Source organism: Callithrix jacchus, chromosome 12, assembly GCF_049354715.1.
Source record: "Callithrix jacchus isolate 240 chromosome 12, calJac240_pri, whole genome shotgun sequence".
NCBI classification, from domain to species: Eukaryota; Metazoa; Chordata; class Mammalia; order Primates; family Cebidae; genus Callithrix; species Callithrix jacchus.
In genome coordinates this window covers 80327923-80344843 of record NC_133513.1, presented here as the reverse complement: position 1 = coordinate 80344843, position 16921 = coordinate 80327923, and the positions used below count along the sequence as shown (strand labels likewise).

The 16921-nt window shown below is 41.6% G+C and overlaps 1 protein-coding gene and 1 non-coding gene across 3 annotated transcripts in view; both read right to left on the bottom strand.

Moving 5' to 3' along the window:
- Positions 1 to 1632: 1632 nt before the first annotated feature.
- Positions 1633 to 16921, bottom strand: part of PAPSS2 (3'-phosphoadenosine 5'-phosphosulfate synthase 2) — a 93084-nt gene continuing 77795 nt past the window's right edge. For both annotated transcript variants that reach the window (XM_009009926.5, XM_002756365.7), the window contains 4 exons: positions 7419 to 7554; positions 5344 to 5612; positions 4059 to 4288; positions 1633 to 3457 (listed from right to left, as the gene is read on the bottom strand). In XM_009009926.5, coding sequence (XP_009008174.3) covers positions 3319 to 3457; positions 4059 to 4288; positions 5344 to 5612; positions 7419 to 7554 — 774 coding nt within the window. In that variant the 3' untranslated portion in view covers positions 1633 to 3318. The remainder of the gene's footprint in view (positions 3458 to 4058; positions 4289 to 5343; positions 5613 to 7418; positions 7555 to 16921) is intronic.
- Positions 14153 to 14275, bottom strand: LOC118146590 (U4atac minor spliceosomal RNA). The gene has a single exon (XR_004732441.2). It is a non-coding gene; the product is annotated as a U4atac minor spliceosomal RNA (small nuclear RNA).

The window sequence follows — 16921 nt, the reverse complement described above, 5'->3', positions numbered from 1 at the left end:
ATTCATGCCTGCAGTTCTCAGAATAATCAATTTGAAATATGCCAAAGAAGTATATTCTGGGGTGGCATATTCAGGCTTCCTCCCATACCATTAAAACTTTAGACATAAGAAGAATTGACTGACCTGGTGCCTATCCAGGTTGCTGGTTTCCTGCCTATAAGAAAAGTTATGTTGAAAATCAGTGGTAGACCTGAAAGTCACATAATAGAAAACAGGAGGATAAGGAGAAAATGAACTTGCTGTTCCCAAGTAACCAAGATTTGTTTCTTCTTGTGGGGAAGACAATTGGGAAAAATATTGTGGCTTAATAAAAATGTTCAGGATCTTTTTCAAAGCAGCCATCAAGTACCATCTGGGGAGAAAGAGGAACTACAAATGGCAGCTTTGAATTTTGGCTATTTACGCCAGTTTTATTTGGGGTGAGGATCAGTAGCAAAAACTGCGTGATGCCTTCAGGATAGAAGGGAAGAAGGGACTCACAGAAAAAAGCTGCAGGCCTGAGGGCTGCAGAAAGTTTCAGTGGTAATAGGTAACCCTTTCTGCACTAGTAGAAAAGAAAAACCCACCTGCTTCCAGCCCTGCTGGTGAAACTTTAGGAACACTTAATAAGATCTGCTCCTTTGAGGAAAAGGGAACAAAGTAGCTTTTTTCTTTTTTGAGACAGAGTCTTGCTCCGTTGCCAGGTGCCAGGCTGGAGTGCAGTGGCACAACCTCGGCTCACTGCAACCTCCGCCTCCTGGGTTCAAGCAATTCTCCTGCCTCAGCCTCCTGAGTAGCTGGGACTACAGGTGTGCGCCACCACGCCCAGCCAATTTTTGTATTTTTAGTAGAGACAGGGTTTCACCATGTTGGCCAGGATGGTCTCCATCTATTGACCTCGTGATCCACTTGCCTCGGCCTCCCAAAGTGCTGGGATTACAGGCATGAGCCACCACGCCCAACCACAAAGTAGCTTTATCTCAAAAAAAAAAAAAAACACCTGAGATGAAAGTTCTGGGCTGAGGAGGCTCCTAAGCAACCCAGCAACCACCAAAATTGTCATTAAGTGCTTGGCTAAGACCATGTATCTTACACATCCAGAGTACAATTTAGAATATGATAAGAATAGGCCTGGCTTGGTGGCTCACACCTGTAATCCCAGCACTTTGGGAGGCTGAGGTGGGTGGATCATGAGGTTAGGAGTTCAAGACCAGCCTGGCCAACATGGTAAAACCCAGTCTCTACTAAAAATACAAAAATTAGCTGGGTATGGTGGCATGCGCCTGTAATCCCAGCTACTCAGTAGGCTGAGGCAGGCAAATCGCTTGAATCTGAGAGGCAGAGGTTGCAGTGAGCCAAGATCCTACCACTGCACTCCAGTATGGGTGACAGAGCAAGACTCCATCTAAAAAAAACAAAAACATCAATAAGGGCAAATAGTCTCAATTATAATGTTAAAGAGAGTTGCTGCTGTCTCACTCCAATTATACAAAGTCACAAAGCGCTTAAGTTGTGTGATCAGCCCACACCCAAGCAAATCTATCTTGCATGTTCTGCACATGTACCCCAAAACCTAAAATGCAAAAAAAATTTTTTTAATTTAAAAAATAAAACATGTATCCCCCCCTAAAAAAAGGCAGAAAAGACTCAGGCTTCACTCTGAGAGATTTATTAAAATAAGAACAAGCATCAGTTGTACATAGAAATAATCATTTGCACTAAGCATCGTACTAGAGCAGAAGAGCAGTTTTAAATATATTTTTTAAATCACAAAATATATCTGGTTAAGGCACTATAATCCTGTCTCATGTTTTCAATAAATATGCTGGTTTTTTTGTAAGGCAGTAGTAACTGAGTATGTGAGTATAGGCACTGTACTATTAAGACAAACTGCTGTGGCCACTGTGTAATTCTCAAAAGAACTTTTGTTAAGATTAGCATTTTTAAAAATGAGAATATGAAAATTATCACAGTTTTCTCTTTCCAGTTTAGGTCTCTTCCAGAGAGACATATATTAAAAGGGGCTGTTTTTTCATATATTCCTTTCTTGACAACAATGAATTATGCATAAAGTAAAAACATTGCCTCTCAGGAAGTAGTCATCAGATGTCTCAGAACAGCTTGAAATCTTTGGAATAGTTTTTAATTTTTTTTTTCAACTGCAATAAAATAAGTGGAGTTTAGAAAACTTGACCTTTCAGTATCCAAGAGGGCAGCTTTGCTAAGCAGCTGAGGGGAATCTGACCCAGCTCCTGTGTTGTCTGGTGCAGACAGGGCACCAGACTGGGAGTCAAGTGGACTGGTTGCTCTTTTACTGCCACCAGTACTTCCTAACAATGGCAAATTGACAGTTTTGTTACGGTGCTCAGCAGCTTACAAAGCACATAAATGTGCATCATCGCAGTTTGTTCACCTGTAAGGTGAAAGGGTTGGATTCTGTTTTCTGTGGTCTCTTCTAGTTCTAGTGCCTTGCTAGTCTGATAATGTGAATTATTTTTTATTACAGCTGATGCTGCTGCAGTCAGGCCCAGCCTTTCTGCAGGACACAATGACCACAGCAAAAAGCAGGAAAGAGAACTTTCCATGACATTGCCACATTGTTTGACCCCTCGGTGCAAATCCTTTCATCAAAGCACTGTATGCTATCAAAAGTCACTGTTTAACTGGAGTTACATTATTCACAGAAGGCCATTAAGACTTCTCTTCTTATTAGATAATATAACTTTTGTGTGTGGCAGAAAGAGGCTTTACAAATTTCTAAGATTAAATTCCCATTATTGCAAAATTCTCCAGTCAAGTCTTTAACATAAGATATTTGGGCAGTAAGGCTTTGTAGAGGCATGAGGTAAAGTATCAGGAAGAATCTTGATGTGAGCCACACTTCTTTTAGAGTGAGAAAAAGAAATTTTTTTTTTTTGGTCAGTTATACAGAAGAGGATGCTTAATCTGACATATTCTACAACTGGCAAATGACCTTGGAAGAGTGCAGGTTGGCAAGACATGCTGGAAAATGTATTCACTTTTCGGCAAGTAACTAGACACATGGTCAAACAAAGCCTTAAGAAATCTGAGACCTGCCTGCTCAGATGCAGTAGAGAGTACATAGAGTTAATTTTATTCTGCAATGCATAAGAATATTGCTTTCACCTGCAAAGATTTGGTCTTCAGTTTGACTTTGTGTGTATATATATATAAGTTGAATTTATAGACACAACTTTTACTTCATTATAAAAGATTAAAATGCATCTTTGAGAAGCAATTTAATACAAAGCATGTAATCATAAAAATAGAAAAGGTAATCAAAGAGCACTTCAGAAAGAAACTCCAGAGCCAAAGGCATTAGTTTTTCTCCAGGGACCTGTAATAATCTGTCAGGACCTTCCATGCTTTGGGGGCCATGAAGCCATCTGGGGGATTCTCTCCTTCTCGGGCAAGCTTCCTCATACGAGTTCCTGAGATGAAGTCAAACTCATTGTGCCTGTTACAGAGTAGCAACAAAGAACTCAGTGTAGGTCAACGATACCCGCCTTAAGGATTCCTGGAGTAGGTTATAGTTTTTGAGATCCACCTTTTTTCTGTAAAATGCTGCATCTTTGAAAGTGGGCAGTCCTCTAAATCTTCAGGAACTTGCAGAAGAAAAGGTAAATAATGGCAGCTATCCATTCAGTATTTACCATGCACCTATACTGTTCCTGGGAAGTATCTTGAGGCCAGAGACTGTCTTTTATTTCTTTGCCTACTTCTGTGAGCCCTCAGCATGGGAAGCAAGTGCACCATAAATACTCATGCAGTCTCTTTCAATGTTGGTTCCTTTCGCTTAGTGTGCTAGGCACTCCGTGCATGATTAAGAATGCATGTTGGAAGAGAAATATTTATGGACCATCTACTATATGCAAAAAAGACTGCACTATAACTTTAGGGGACATAAAATGTATAACACCACCTCTTGACTCTCAAGAGACTCATTCCATTTGGGAGCATGTGGCAATGCACTGGAGAGTTTTTCAAAGGGCCCAAATTCTGCTTGTTCATTCCTGTTGTACAGATGTTGATAAAAGAATTTTACTCTGAAAACCTACCTTGCTGGATCATAGAAGTCCATGGCTTTTTTGGCTTTGTTGTAGGCAGCCACTCGGAATGGAATGATTTCCACAGAGGTGAGGCCAGGGGCCATGCTCAAGACCTTGCCCCCTTGAGTGGGTTCATACAGGTCCTTCTTAGTTTCAGGATGGGGCATTCCTGCAGGGTCCCTGCCCACAATGTAGAAATTGGCCCCTGCAATCATCCGGGACCTGCAGTGCCACTGGACCTAGGAAATGTCACATTAGTGACATGCTGGTTATCGTGGGTCAACTGTGAGTCACAATTTATGGAGACACCTTTATTCTGCTTTAAAAGTAATTCAGCAATGTGAGTCAACTAAGAATTGCAAGAAAATCACCGAGGTTCTAAGACTCCCAAGCACTCTTCGTGCTTTGTTATATTAGGTAGGATAGGAGCCCTAAAGATAGGACTCCTCCCTCATAACTCAAGGTTGTATTTCTTCATCTCTTCTCCAAACAGGCTGGCAGGCCAAGAACACTCAAATCTTACTATTCTGCAGAACTATGTGGATTTTACTTTCCAGTGCCTCACTATTCAGAATAAATCTCAGTTTAAAGGAAATTACAAACTCCTTATCTCATCTGACTGCCATTAATGAACTAATTGCCTTTCACATGCAGCTGCTGATTCCAGTACAACATGACACTTGCCCTCTTTAAAGCTCAGATAGCAATACAAAGGATGGAGAGGAGAGCTAGGGGCCTGGAACTTTGATCTGATGGAAGAGAATTAATTCATTAAACTCAGTTTGGGGCATTCCAAAGGGTTGAGACCCTTTCTATTCATCATACTTGTGGCAAAGTCGTTCAAATCCACTACACTGGTGGTGCAGTGGAACAAAGAAAATCTCTGTTTGATAAGCTCACTGTGTTGTGATAAAAGGGTGACATTTATCTTTTAAAGTTATCCTTTCCCTTCTAATGAAGCTCACGGGGCATAATGAGGAACTGGAACTTCTGAAATTGAATATTAGGTTAGATACAACTTGTCCTATAACCCAGTTAAGTTTCATTAGCCACATCATTCACCTGGCAACTTCCATATTCTCAAAGACAATGTCTAATAGGTTTGATTTGATGTTTCTAGCATTTTTCAAATACTAAATGGAAACAAAATTTAGTTTGATAAAGAAGAGAGACCGAACATTCCAGAATGTGCTCATGTGGAAGCAGAAAGGATCCCAGAGAATCATTTACTCTTCTAAGTAAAGTTTGAGTCTGCATTCTTGAGTCCCAAAGCCCAGTTCTGGGAATTACTCACCTCTGTGGGGCCAGCATATAACATGGGAGATGGAAAGATGGCAACAATGGTTGACTCGGGATCCAGGACGCCTTCCTCAAGCACAGCTGCATGCTGCTTCATCCTCCAGTCCAGAGGCACATCATCATCCTTGGTCCAGCCGCCCAGAGGGTGCAGCAGGAGGACCGGGTACTTGTAGCCCCTCTCTAGGAGCCTGCGGCGAGTGTCCTGCATCAACAGTGCATGGCCGTTGTGGACAGGATTGCGCAACTGGAACGCAAACACCGCATCTGGGAGAGGAAAGCAGAAGAACCAAGGTCACAGAAACACATGGCGTCATTTCTCCACAAGAACAGGAAGGACACAGCTGTGTTTATTGTTCAGTGCATTCGTTATCCACTGGCTTTTTATATTTTGATACAGAGTCTTACTTTGACGCCCAGACTGGAGTGCAGTGGCGTGACCTCGGGTCACTGCAACCTCCGCCTCCTGGATTCAAGCAATCCTGTCTCAGCCTCCTGAGTAGTTGGGATTACAGGCATGCACCATCACACCCAACTAATTTTTATATTTTTAGTAGTCAGGGTTTCACCATGTTGGCCAGGCTGGTCTCAAACTCTTGAACTCAGGTGATCTGCCTGCCTTAGCCTCCCGAAGTTTTGGGATTACAGGCGTGAGCCACTGCACCAAGTCTACCCACTGGCTTTTGATAAATCAGCTGCAGAATACCCCTGGGTCTTTAGGGTGCTAATCCACCACTAACCAACACCAGATTGCTGAGAGAGGGACGAGACGCAGAGGCAGCAAGCTCCTTCGGGAGAACCTAACTCAGGAATGAAAACATTTGTTGCCAGTACCTTTCCTGTACACAAGGCTCAGGCAGGGCCAGTGTTAATTAGTCCTCTTGTACTAGGGAGCCTGGAGGGAGGTGAATAATTGTGAGGAATGTTTTCTGGGGATCGTGCAAGGGGCAACAATCTAAAGATAGAAAAAAATTTTCCCTTCACTTTAAAGAAATCTCCAAAACTACTCCACTTAGTGATGGACTCCTGAGAGCCTTAATTTTTTTTTTTCTGGTAATGAAATAACTTTTATGTCTATAATATGAAAAACTTGAGAAATACAGAAAAGCTCAAAATAGAATATAAAAATAACCAATAATCCTATTATTACTTTTCCTCCCTCTTTTTCAAAATATATGCAATAAAGAGTAAAACTCTTAGTCCAAACTCCATCCCCTGGAAGTAGCCACTGTAATCTGCAGTTCGGGGCATGTGCTGTCAGAGACTTTTCTGCTTCTATCCACAGAAGTAGGTTAGGGATTTTGGAATTACGATGATACTGTTTTCTAAAATATGATTATGCTCTACATATTGTTCTGCAATTTGTCTTTTAATAAATATACTTTAGGTATCTTTCTGTATCAGTGAATATTTTGAACTGTTTGTTGAATAGTGTTCTAATATATGGATGTAGTACAACCTTATAAAACTGTTTCTATATTATAGACATGCCAGTAGAAGATGTTTTCAGGTTTTTTTGTTTTTGTTTTTGAGATAGAGTCTCCCTATAGCCAGGCTGGAGTGCAGTGGAATGATCTTGGCTCACTGCAGTCTCCACCTCCTGGGTTCAGGAGATTTTCCTGCCTCAGCCTCCTGAGTAGCTGGGTCTGCAGGCACCCCCCACCATGCCTGGCTAATTTTTGTATTTTTTAGTAGAGATGGCATTTCACCATATTGGTCAGGATGGTCTCAATCTCTTGACCTTGTGATTCACCCACCTCACGCCTGTAATCCTAGCACTTTGGGAGGCCGAGGTGGGTGGATCACCTGAGATGAAGAGTTCAGGACCAGACTGACAAACATGTTGAAATCATGTCTCTACTAAAAATACAAAAATTAGCCTGGCATGGTGGCACGTGCTTATAATCCAAGCTACTTGGGAGGCTGAGGCAGGAGAATTGCTTGAACCTGAGAGGCAGAGGTAGCAGTGAGCCAAGATCGTGCCATTGCACTCCAGCCTGGGTGACAGAGCAAGACTTCATCTCAAAAAAATATAAATAAATAAATAAAATGCCCTAGGGCTACCTTACATACCAGCATTCATTTCTTTACATTTCTGTTTGAGCTCCAGAGGTGTCAGACGGTATTGGTCCAGCCCATCATTCCACCTTATTCTCTCCAACACCTGAAGATCTCCACCAACCAGCCAGTCCCCACTTTCCATCACCATCTAGAAAGAACATTATTGTGATTGCTAATGATTAATAGTGATTTCTATTTTATCTGAAAAATTTTCTCCTTTTAGACCATTTCGGGTTACAGTTAAAGAACTGCCCTCAGTTCTTCAGCATTTCTGGCACAGTGTTTCTCAAACTTTTTAGTGTCTGGAACCCTTTATGCTCTTAAAAAATGACTGAGGACTCCCACCCCACCACAAGCTTTCATTTTTGTGGGTTATAGCTATCATTACTTTTCATATTATAAATTTAAACCAAGTACCTTTAAAAATATTTATTAATCCATCTAAAGCTAACATTAATAAACCTATTGCATGTTAATGTAACATTTTTAGTGAAAAATAAACATTTTCCTCCCCAAATGTAGGAAGAAGAGGGAAGTTGTTTTTGTTTTTGTTTGAGACAATTCTCACTCTGTCACCCAGGCTGACATGCAGTAGATCATTGCAGCCTCTACCTCCTGGGCTTAAGCAGTTCTCCCACCTCAATCTCCTAAGTAGATGAGACTCTTAAGCATGCCCCACTCTTAAGCATAACCACACCTGGCTAATTAAAAAAATTTTTTGTAGAGACAGGGTCTCACTATGATAACCAGGTAAGTCTCAAACTCCTCAGCTCAAGCAGTCCTCCTGCTTGGACTTTCAAAGTGTTGGGATTACAAGTATGAGCCACCACGACTAGCCAGGGGAGTTGTTTAATGGGTATAGAGCTTCCATTTTGCAAGATGACAACGTTCTGAAGATCTGGTTCACAATAGTGTGAATATACTTAATATTACTGAGTTGCATACTTACAGATGTTTAATATGATAAATGTTATGTGCTGTTTTTTACCCTAAATTTCTTTTTTTTTTTTAAAAAGAACCATTTTTTAACTCACTGAGGATTTCGTTGAGGTTACTAGCAATACTCATACTTTTCTATTCCCAGTCTCAGCTGAAACTGTGACTTCAGAGAAAGGTGGGTGTGAAGAGCACCTGGGACCGCTAGAGGAACCACCTTCATAGTATCCCACACATTAGATGTCCCAACTCTGGCCCCCTTTGGTTTTGTTCATCCCATAAAGGCAAGGAGACATTTGGTAGGAAAACGCACCCAAAATTATTACATACTCTTTTGATCATAATCAGGGTTCCCAGGACTCTGGAATTTCCTGCCCAGTCAACTCTGAGCTTGCTGCTAGGGCCTGGGAGAGCTTTATCTTCCAACCTGTCTTTCCAGGGTGGACCACGCACACTTAGAACAGCCCTAGTTCTGAAGGTGAGCTAAGCAGGGAGGGTCTACAGAGGTTGTGGATAGAGCTCAGGCATGCAGCCTGGGGTGCCCACAATCAATCCAGAGGACCCACACAGCACAGGAGGAGGCCAAGCATAACAGGAGAAGGGAGAGTTGGTGAAAGGCCAAGGGTCAACTCTCCACACACTACTGTATTTTGATGCAGAACCCAGAAGTCTAAATTTAAACCTGGCTTTCCAGTTTATGATCAAGGCATAGTTGTCAAAGTAGAAGGATCAAACATATTTTATTTAGCTGTCTGTTAGTTGTACATGTAATTTTTAAATATGACGCATGGATCTTCATTTGTATTCTTGCTCTGGGCCCACAAATGTTAGGAGGGAGCCAGGGTTGAAGAATGGTCAAACTAAGAAAGAATGGTCAAACTAAAGAAAAACATGACAACCTTTGTTTTTTCTATAAGTTTAAATATGTTCCATCTGTTATTGAATTATAATCAATTACAGAGCTGTGTCTCTCCTGAGTCACTGATACAAATGCTTACAATCTTACTCCTCAGTCAAACATAAAATGATTTTACAATCCTTCCCCTAATCAAACCCCATATACCTTTCACCACTGTATAAAGACAGCTTGGTTACCTGAAATGTTAGCAGAGAAGAGGGAGGCCAGAGTGAGTGAGAGAAAGCTGATCTGAAATGCCTAGTAGAAAGACACGAAGATGGTGGTGGTGGACCTCGTTCACGGTCCCTGTTATGGCCAGATATTGGGGCTTACCAGGACCTACATTCCAGAAAGTTTCAGGGAGTGGAGGATTGGGATAGAGCAGTGGTTCTAAACAGAGGCTGGTTTAGTCATTCCTGCTGACGTTTGACAATATCCGAAGACAATTTTGATTGTGACAACTGCAATGCTACTGGCATCTAGTGTACAGAAGCTAGGGATGCTACTAAATATCCTACATTGCACAGAACTGCCCTCTCAATGAAGAATTATCTAGTCCAAAATGTCAACAGTGCCGAGGCTGAGAAACCCTCAGCACTGAGGGTAGACAGAAGGTAATTATGCAAGGTATTTGGTTGTGTTTTCATGGCCTCTTTTCTAAACTCTGCGCTCAGTCAACAAGAATAGTTTCAAATATCCATACCTATACATATACTTTCTCCTCATTGCTTAGAGTTGGACTATCAACACAATTTTGAGAGTTGACCCCCAACCCCCTGAGGATGCAGTAATTTATTCTGGACACTAGGGGTCCACCCTATATTGCTCTATCTATTGAGGAAGAGGGCAACAAACCAAATTCATCCACCACCCAGCCTAAAAACCTGTTTGAAGAGAAATGTTAGAATTATGCATTTGGCATTCTGTGATGGGGAGGGACAAAGAGGGTAGTCCAACTATTACCGGAGGTGTGTCCAGCTGTCAGGAAGGGAGATCCAGGGGCTCTGCTTAATTTCCCAGGGCTTTGTAGCCTAGAAGTTCCCGCCCCTTCAACCTTCCTGCCAAAGAAAGCAGGGGCGGGCCACAGCTAGAGGATTTGCAGAACTGTGCACCAAAAGGAATGAGGATCAGGCTTCAGAACCCCGGTGAAGTAGCAAATAGGGAAGTGGGCTAGGAATGACACATGACAAGAATGCAAAAAGGAGAGGGTGAGCTGAACCACTAGGGTGAAGACTAAGAAAGCTATGAGGAATAGGCTGGAAGAGGCCGAGGAGAGGAAGACAAAAGAAACAATCTGGAGAAGATGAGCTACTGCACAATTGGAAAGGGAGGAGCAGCGGAGGGTGGGAAGGTGAAAAAGAATGCAGAAAGGGAGAGGAGAGAAGGGAAAGAAACCAGAAAGAAGGAAAAAAATGATGAGTTCAGGAAGATAAGGTCATGATGAAAGGGGGCAGAGAACAGAATAGAATCAAAGAGAAGAAAAACTAATGCATACAAGAGGAGAATATATATATATATAGACACACACACACACACATATATATATGCACACATACACATATATATTCTCTTGTGTATATTCATTTCTCTGATATCAGTCGTAGTCACACAATTTGGGGCTTTAAAGAACCTGTAGATAATGTAGATTTAAATGTCCTCATTTCAGAAAACAAGGAAGTTTTACAGAGGGGAAGTGGCCGAGTTCAAGTGCACAAAGCTTTCTTACCAAAACCAGGACCCAAATCTCAGACTTCTGCAAGCCATATTATTCTTCCCACTGCACCCACTGTCTCTCATCAGTGGCCCCCATGTTGACATTTCAGCTTCACCTGTCACAGGTTTGAACAGGGAAAGTCCAAATTACTCTGGGAGGACAAAGAAGGGGCACTCAGTCATGCTTATGTGTCATGGGAGTCAAGGCTGACTTTTGAAAGGAGGTAATAAGGTGCAGAGGCAGAGGTGGAAGAAACTGTGTACCAGGATGAAGGATGAGTTTCTGTGAAAGTTAGAGAGAGCATGATCGAACGAGCAGCTCTAGAAGGACTGGAGGAGGGAATATGTTGGCTGGTGGTGGCAAGAGGCTTTGCAGTAAATCGTATCTTTTTTGTATTATTATTAATATTTTTTTTAGTAGAAATGGGGTTTCACCATGTTGGCCAGGATGGTCTCGATCTCCTGACCTCGTGATACGCCCGCCTCGACCTCCCGAAGTGCTGGGATTACACACATGAACCACCGAGCCTGGCAGTAAATAAAGGGGTTTCCAAAGAAAGGTTGAATAATTCACTTTAGCTAAAGAGTGGAGATTAGGCTGCAATAAGACAAGAGACAGGGAAGAAATGAAATGTCCTGACCCAAGATGGAACAGAAGAGGAATGAACAAATTCAAGCAATAGCTGAAAGCTACGTTTGGCAGGACTTGGTGACTGAATGAACAAGTGGAGAAGAGAGAAGCAAGCGTGGCACCCAGGTTTTGGCCACAGGCCGCCATCGAGATGGTGAAGCTGTCACTGAGATAGGAGACATAGTAGGGGGAACAGGCTTGGGGAGAGGTTAAACATGTTGAGTTTGAGGTACTCACAGTACATATGCAGGTGGGGCCATAAAGAAAACAGCTCCAACTATCTAATTCAATGGTTCTCAACCTTCACAGCACATCAGGATCACAGAGAGCTTTAACTACCCACCCCTCAACAATAAAACCTGACTCAAAGCCAATTAAATGACAGTCTGTGAGGATGGGATCTAGTCATGGGTAATCTGTAAAGCTCCTCAGGTGATTCTGTTGCTATAACTAACCACATGGTTTTCACTGTGGAGCTAAAGGCTGTAAAACTCTCATTCCTGCCTTTCATTGAGAAGTCATATTCTGTTCTCTTGGTTTGTACAAGAAAATGTAGAATGCAAAACAGGAGTAATGATTCTTACTTACTGCACCAAGAGCATTGTGAGAAATAATTACTACTTGAAAAACCTTTGGGAACCATAGATGAAAGGCAACAGAGCCCCACCAAGCATTAGTTTTGCCAGTTTCACCTGCTCCTCCTGATGATTTCATCTGAGCGAATGGCGCATGGTTCTATAATTAGTGACACCAAAGAGAGGGTTGGATGCCTTGAAGGGAAGGTCAAGGGTGACGCGGTGATAAGCTCTGTAACAAAGGCAGACCATTTCCTAGTGACTCTATTTTCTTGGCAAATATCACTTCCAGTGCCACATGGAAAAAGAATAAGGCCCAGGATTATACTTTTGGAAGTAATTACTGTTAGAAGCTATGAGGTTCTAAAAACCTATATTAAAGTGTTTCTGTGGGTTTCAGAGTGCTAAAAAAAAAGGACAAAACAGAGAATGATTTTGCCAATAAAATTTGTGTGTTTGGTACACACAACGATCTTCTTCAGTCTCTTACTTTTGCACATGGTGTCTGCAGGGTGAGTGGCTTTCTCTCTCTGGTTATCCAAGGCTCATTTCTCACCATTAGCTCCCTGGGAATGTTTATTGAGTCCTTCTAATGACCTAAGGGTACAGAGTTACTGACAATATTGTCAAAGCCACAAGTCATGCCATCATTCCCCCTGGCTTTTAACAAATTCTAAAATTCTGAGTTCCATCTGCCAGCATACATTGTAAGGCATAATGAAAAAAATACAGGCATATCTCAGAGACATTGCTGGCTCAGTTCCAGACCACTGCAATAAAGTGAATAGTGTAATAAATGGAATCACACATTTTTTTTGGTTTCCCAGTGCATTTGAGAGTTATATTTACACTATACCATAGTCTACTAAGTGTGCAATGGCACTATATCTTTAAAATGTAATATATCTTAATTAATTTATTTTTTTCTTGGAGAAAGGATCTCACTCCTATAGCCCAGGTTCAGTGCAGTGATGCAATCATGTCTGTCTGCAGTCTCAACTTCCCAGGCTCAGGTGATCCTCCCACCTCAGCCTCGTGAGTAGTTGGTACTACAGGTGGGCACCACCATGCCCAGCTAAATTTTTGTATTTTTAGTAGGAAGAGGGTTTCATCATGTTGCTTAGGCTCGTCTCAAACTTGTAGGATGAAACAATCCACCCACTTGGCCTCCAAAGTGTTGGAATTACAGGTGTGAGTCACCACACCCAGTCTACTTTAATTTTAAAATACCCTTTTGCTAAAAATGCTAATGATCCTCTGAGCCTTCAGAGTTGTAATCATTCTGCTGGTGGAGGGTCTTGCCTTGTGTTAATGGCTGCTGACAATTCAGGTGATGGTTGCTTGAGGCTGGGGTGGCTGTGGCAGTTTATTAAAATAAGACAATAATGAAGTTTGTCACATCAATTGACTCTTTATGCCATGAAAGATTTCTCTGTAGCATGAGATGCTGCTTGATAGCATTTTACCCACCGTAGAACTTCTTTCAAAATTGGAGTCAGTCCTCTCAAAGGTTGCCACTTGTTTTATCAACTAAGTTTACATAATATCCTTTGTTGCCATTTCAAGAGCATCTTCACCAGGAGTAGATTCCACCTCAAAAAACTGATTTATTTGCTCATCCATAAGAAGCAACTCCTCATCCTTTCAAGTTCTATCATGAGATTGCTGAATTGCAGCAATTCAGTCACTTCTTCAGGCTCCACTTCTAATTCTATCTTTTGCTATTTCTACCACATCTGCAGTTACTTCTTCCACTGAAATCTTGAACCCCTCAAAGTCATCCATGAGGGATGTAATCAACTTCTTCCAAACTCCCATTAATGTTGATATTTTAACTTCTTCCCATGAATGTCAAATGTTCTTAATGGCATCCAGAATGAGGAATCCCTTCCAGAAGGTTTTCCATCTACTTTGCCCACATTCATCTGAGAAATCACCATCTAGAGCAGCTATATCCTTACCAAATGTATTTCTTTTTTTTTCTTCGAAATTTTTTTCCGAAAACTGCACCAACATAAAGCAGAGCTTTAGTCGATGCAAGTGTGTTTAGGCGTTAGCAGTACTGCCCTCACTATGCGCTCATTGGACAGCAGTGTAACCCCAAGAAAAGGATGGTTACAAATGTATTTCTTAAACAATAAGACCTGAAAGTTGAAATTACTCTTTGATCCATGGGCTACAGAATGGATATTGTGTTATGCATGAAAACAAATTAATCTCCTTGTACATATTCATCAAAGTTCTTGGGTAACTAGGCACACTGCCAATCAGCAGTGATATTTTGAAGTGAATCTTTTTTTGAGCAGTCAGTCTCAATAGTGGGCTTAAAATATTCAGTAAACCATGCTGTAAACAGATGTGCTATCATCCATGCTTTGTTTTTCCATTTAAAGAACACAGGAAGAATAAATTCAGCACAATCCTTAAGGACCCTAGGATTTTCAGAATGGCCAGTGAACCTTGACTTCAACTTAAACTCACCAGCTCCTAACAAGAGAGTCAGCCAGCCTGTCCTTTTAAGCTTTGAAGCCAGGCATTGACTTCTCTAGCTATGGAAGTCCTAGGTGGCATCTTCTTCCAGTAGAAGGCTGTTTCTTCTACACTGAAAATCTGTTGTTAGTGTAGCCACCCTCATCAGTGGTCTAAGTTAGATCTTCTGGATAACTTGCTGCCGCTCCAACACCAGCACTTGCTGCATCATCTTCTACTCTTATTTTAGAGATGGCTTTTTTCCTTAAACCTCATGAACCAACCGGTGCTGGCTTCTAACTTCTCTTCTGCAGCTTCCTCACCTCTCTCAACCTTCACAGAACTGAAGAGAGTTAGGGCTTTGCTCTGGATTGGGTGTTCTGGCTTAAGGGAATGATGTGGCTAGTTGGACAAGACCACTCAAACCTTCTACTTACCTATTAAGGAAACCAAAATATTTCACCCCAAAATATATTTCCTTGATATAGTTCAAGATGGCTATTCAGAAGGAATGTAAAAATAGCTAAAAATCTGCCTTTTGTGAGGGACCTTTGCATATGAAGAGAAAATGTATGTTGATGCAGCCAGGCTTTCTCTGAGGGCCTTCCCTTGCCAGATCTAGGAACCTTAACTGAGACTCTCAGGTAAAGAAACATTTTCCTCTAAAATTTCATCTATATAACAAGACCATCTTTGTTAGCCAGGCCTTCTCTTCTCTCCCTCCCATAACCTGTCTTACCAGCATAACCTGATTTACTGCCATAACCTGGTTTTGGCCATCCTCTGAGCCCTCATTTTTTCTATAATCTCAGGATGGTAAATAAGCTTCTCTGCCCCATCGGGGGTAAGGAGTAATCACTCTGTGATTTTCTCCGTATGCACTAATAAATCTGGATGCCTTTTCTCTTATTAATCTGCCTTTTGTCAGTTGCCTTTTCAGTAAAATTTCAGGGGGCAAAGGGGAAGTTTTCCCTTGACCCCTACGTTGGCAATAAGGCTGCTTTGCTTTCTTATCATTTGTTTGCTCACTGTGTGTAATTTCTTCCAAGAACTTTTCCTTTGTATTCACAACTTTGCTAACTGGCCCAGGAGGCCTATTTCAGCTTTCTACATGCCTTCCTCACTAATCTCAATCTTTTCTAGCTTTTCATTTAAAGTGAGAGATGTGTGAGTCTTTTTTTCACTTGAAAACTTAGAGACCATTGCAGGGTTATTAATTGGCCTAATTCCAATATTGTTGTATCTCAGGAATAGGGAGGCCCAAGGAGAGGGAGAGAGATGGGGGAGTGGAGAAGGCAGAACACACACAATGTTTGTCAATTAAGTTTGCCATCTTATGGGTGCAGTTCGTGGTGCCCCAAAACAATTACAACAGTAACATCAAAGATAACTGATCATAGATCACCATAAGAGGTCATAATGATAATGAATAAATCTAAAAATACTGTGAGAATCACCAAAATGTGACACAGAGACACAAAATGAGCACATGCTACTGGGAAAATGGAACGCACAGACTTTCGCAATGCAGGGTTGACACAAACCTTCAATTTGTTAAAAAAGCAGTATTTGTAAATATCTCACTCATAAGTGGGAGTTGAACAATGAGAACACATGGACACAGGGAGGGGAACATCGCACACCGGGGCCTGTCGGAGGGTGGGGGGCTAGGGGAGGGATAGCATTTAGGAGAAATACCTAATGTAGTTGAGGGGTTTATGGGTGCAGCACATCACCATGGCACGTGTATACCTATGTAACAAACATGCACATTCTGCACATGTACCCCAGATCTTAAAGTATAATAATAATAATAATAAAAGCAGTATCTGTGAAACATGATAAAATGAGGCATGTCTGTAATCACTTAAGAAATCTTCAGGTTTTTTTTAGTGCTAGTCATGTGTATGTGAATATCAGACCCAAAGGGTAGAAATATCTGAGCTGACATAACCATAATCAAAGGCTACTATTCTTTCAGTCACTGAGTAAAGATAAAATCCCCCCAACATCCCAAAGCTATATGATTATGATCAGGAAAGAAATAATCAGAGATATAAGTACAGCCCATTACACAATATTCCTCCAGCAGCTCTCAGTCTGTGTCCAGCAATTTCAAGGACTAGCTGACAGCTTCTTTGAGGAACACTGTTCAGATTACTTTGATCTTGACACACATTAAGATTAAAGATGCTTATCTGCAGGGTGGATAGTTGTGTCCAATAAATGAAACAGCAGTGGCCGGGTGCAGTGGCTCATGCCTGTCTGGCACTTTGGGAGGCCAAGGTGAGCA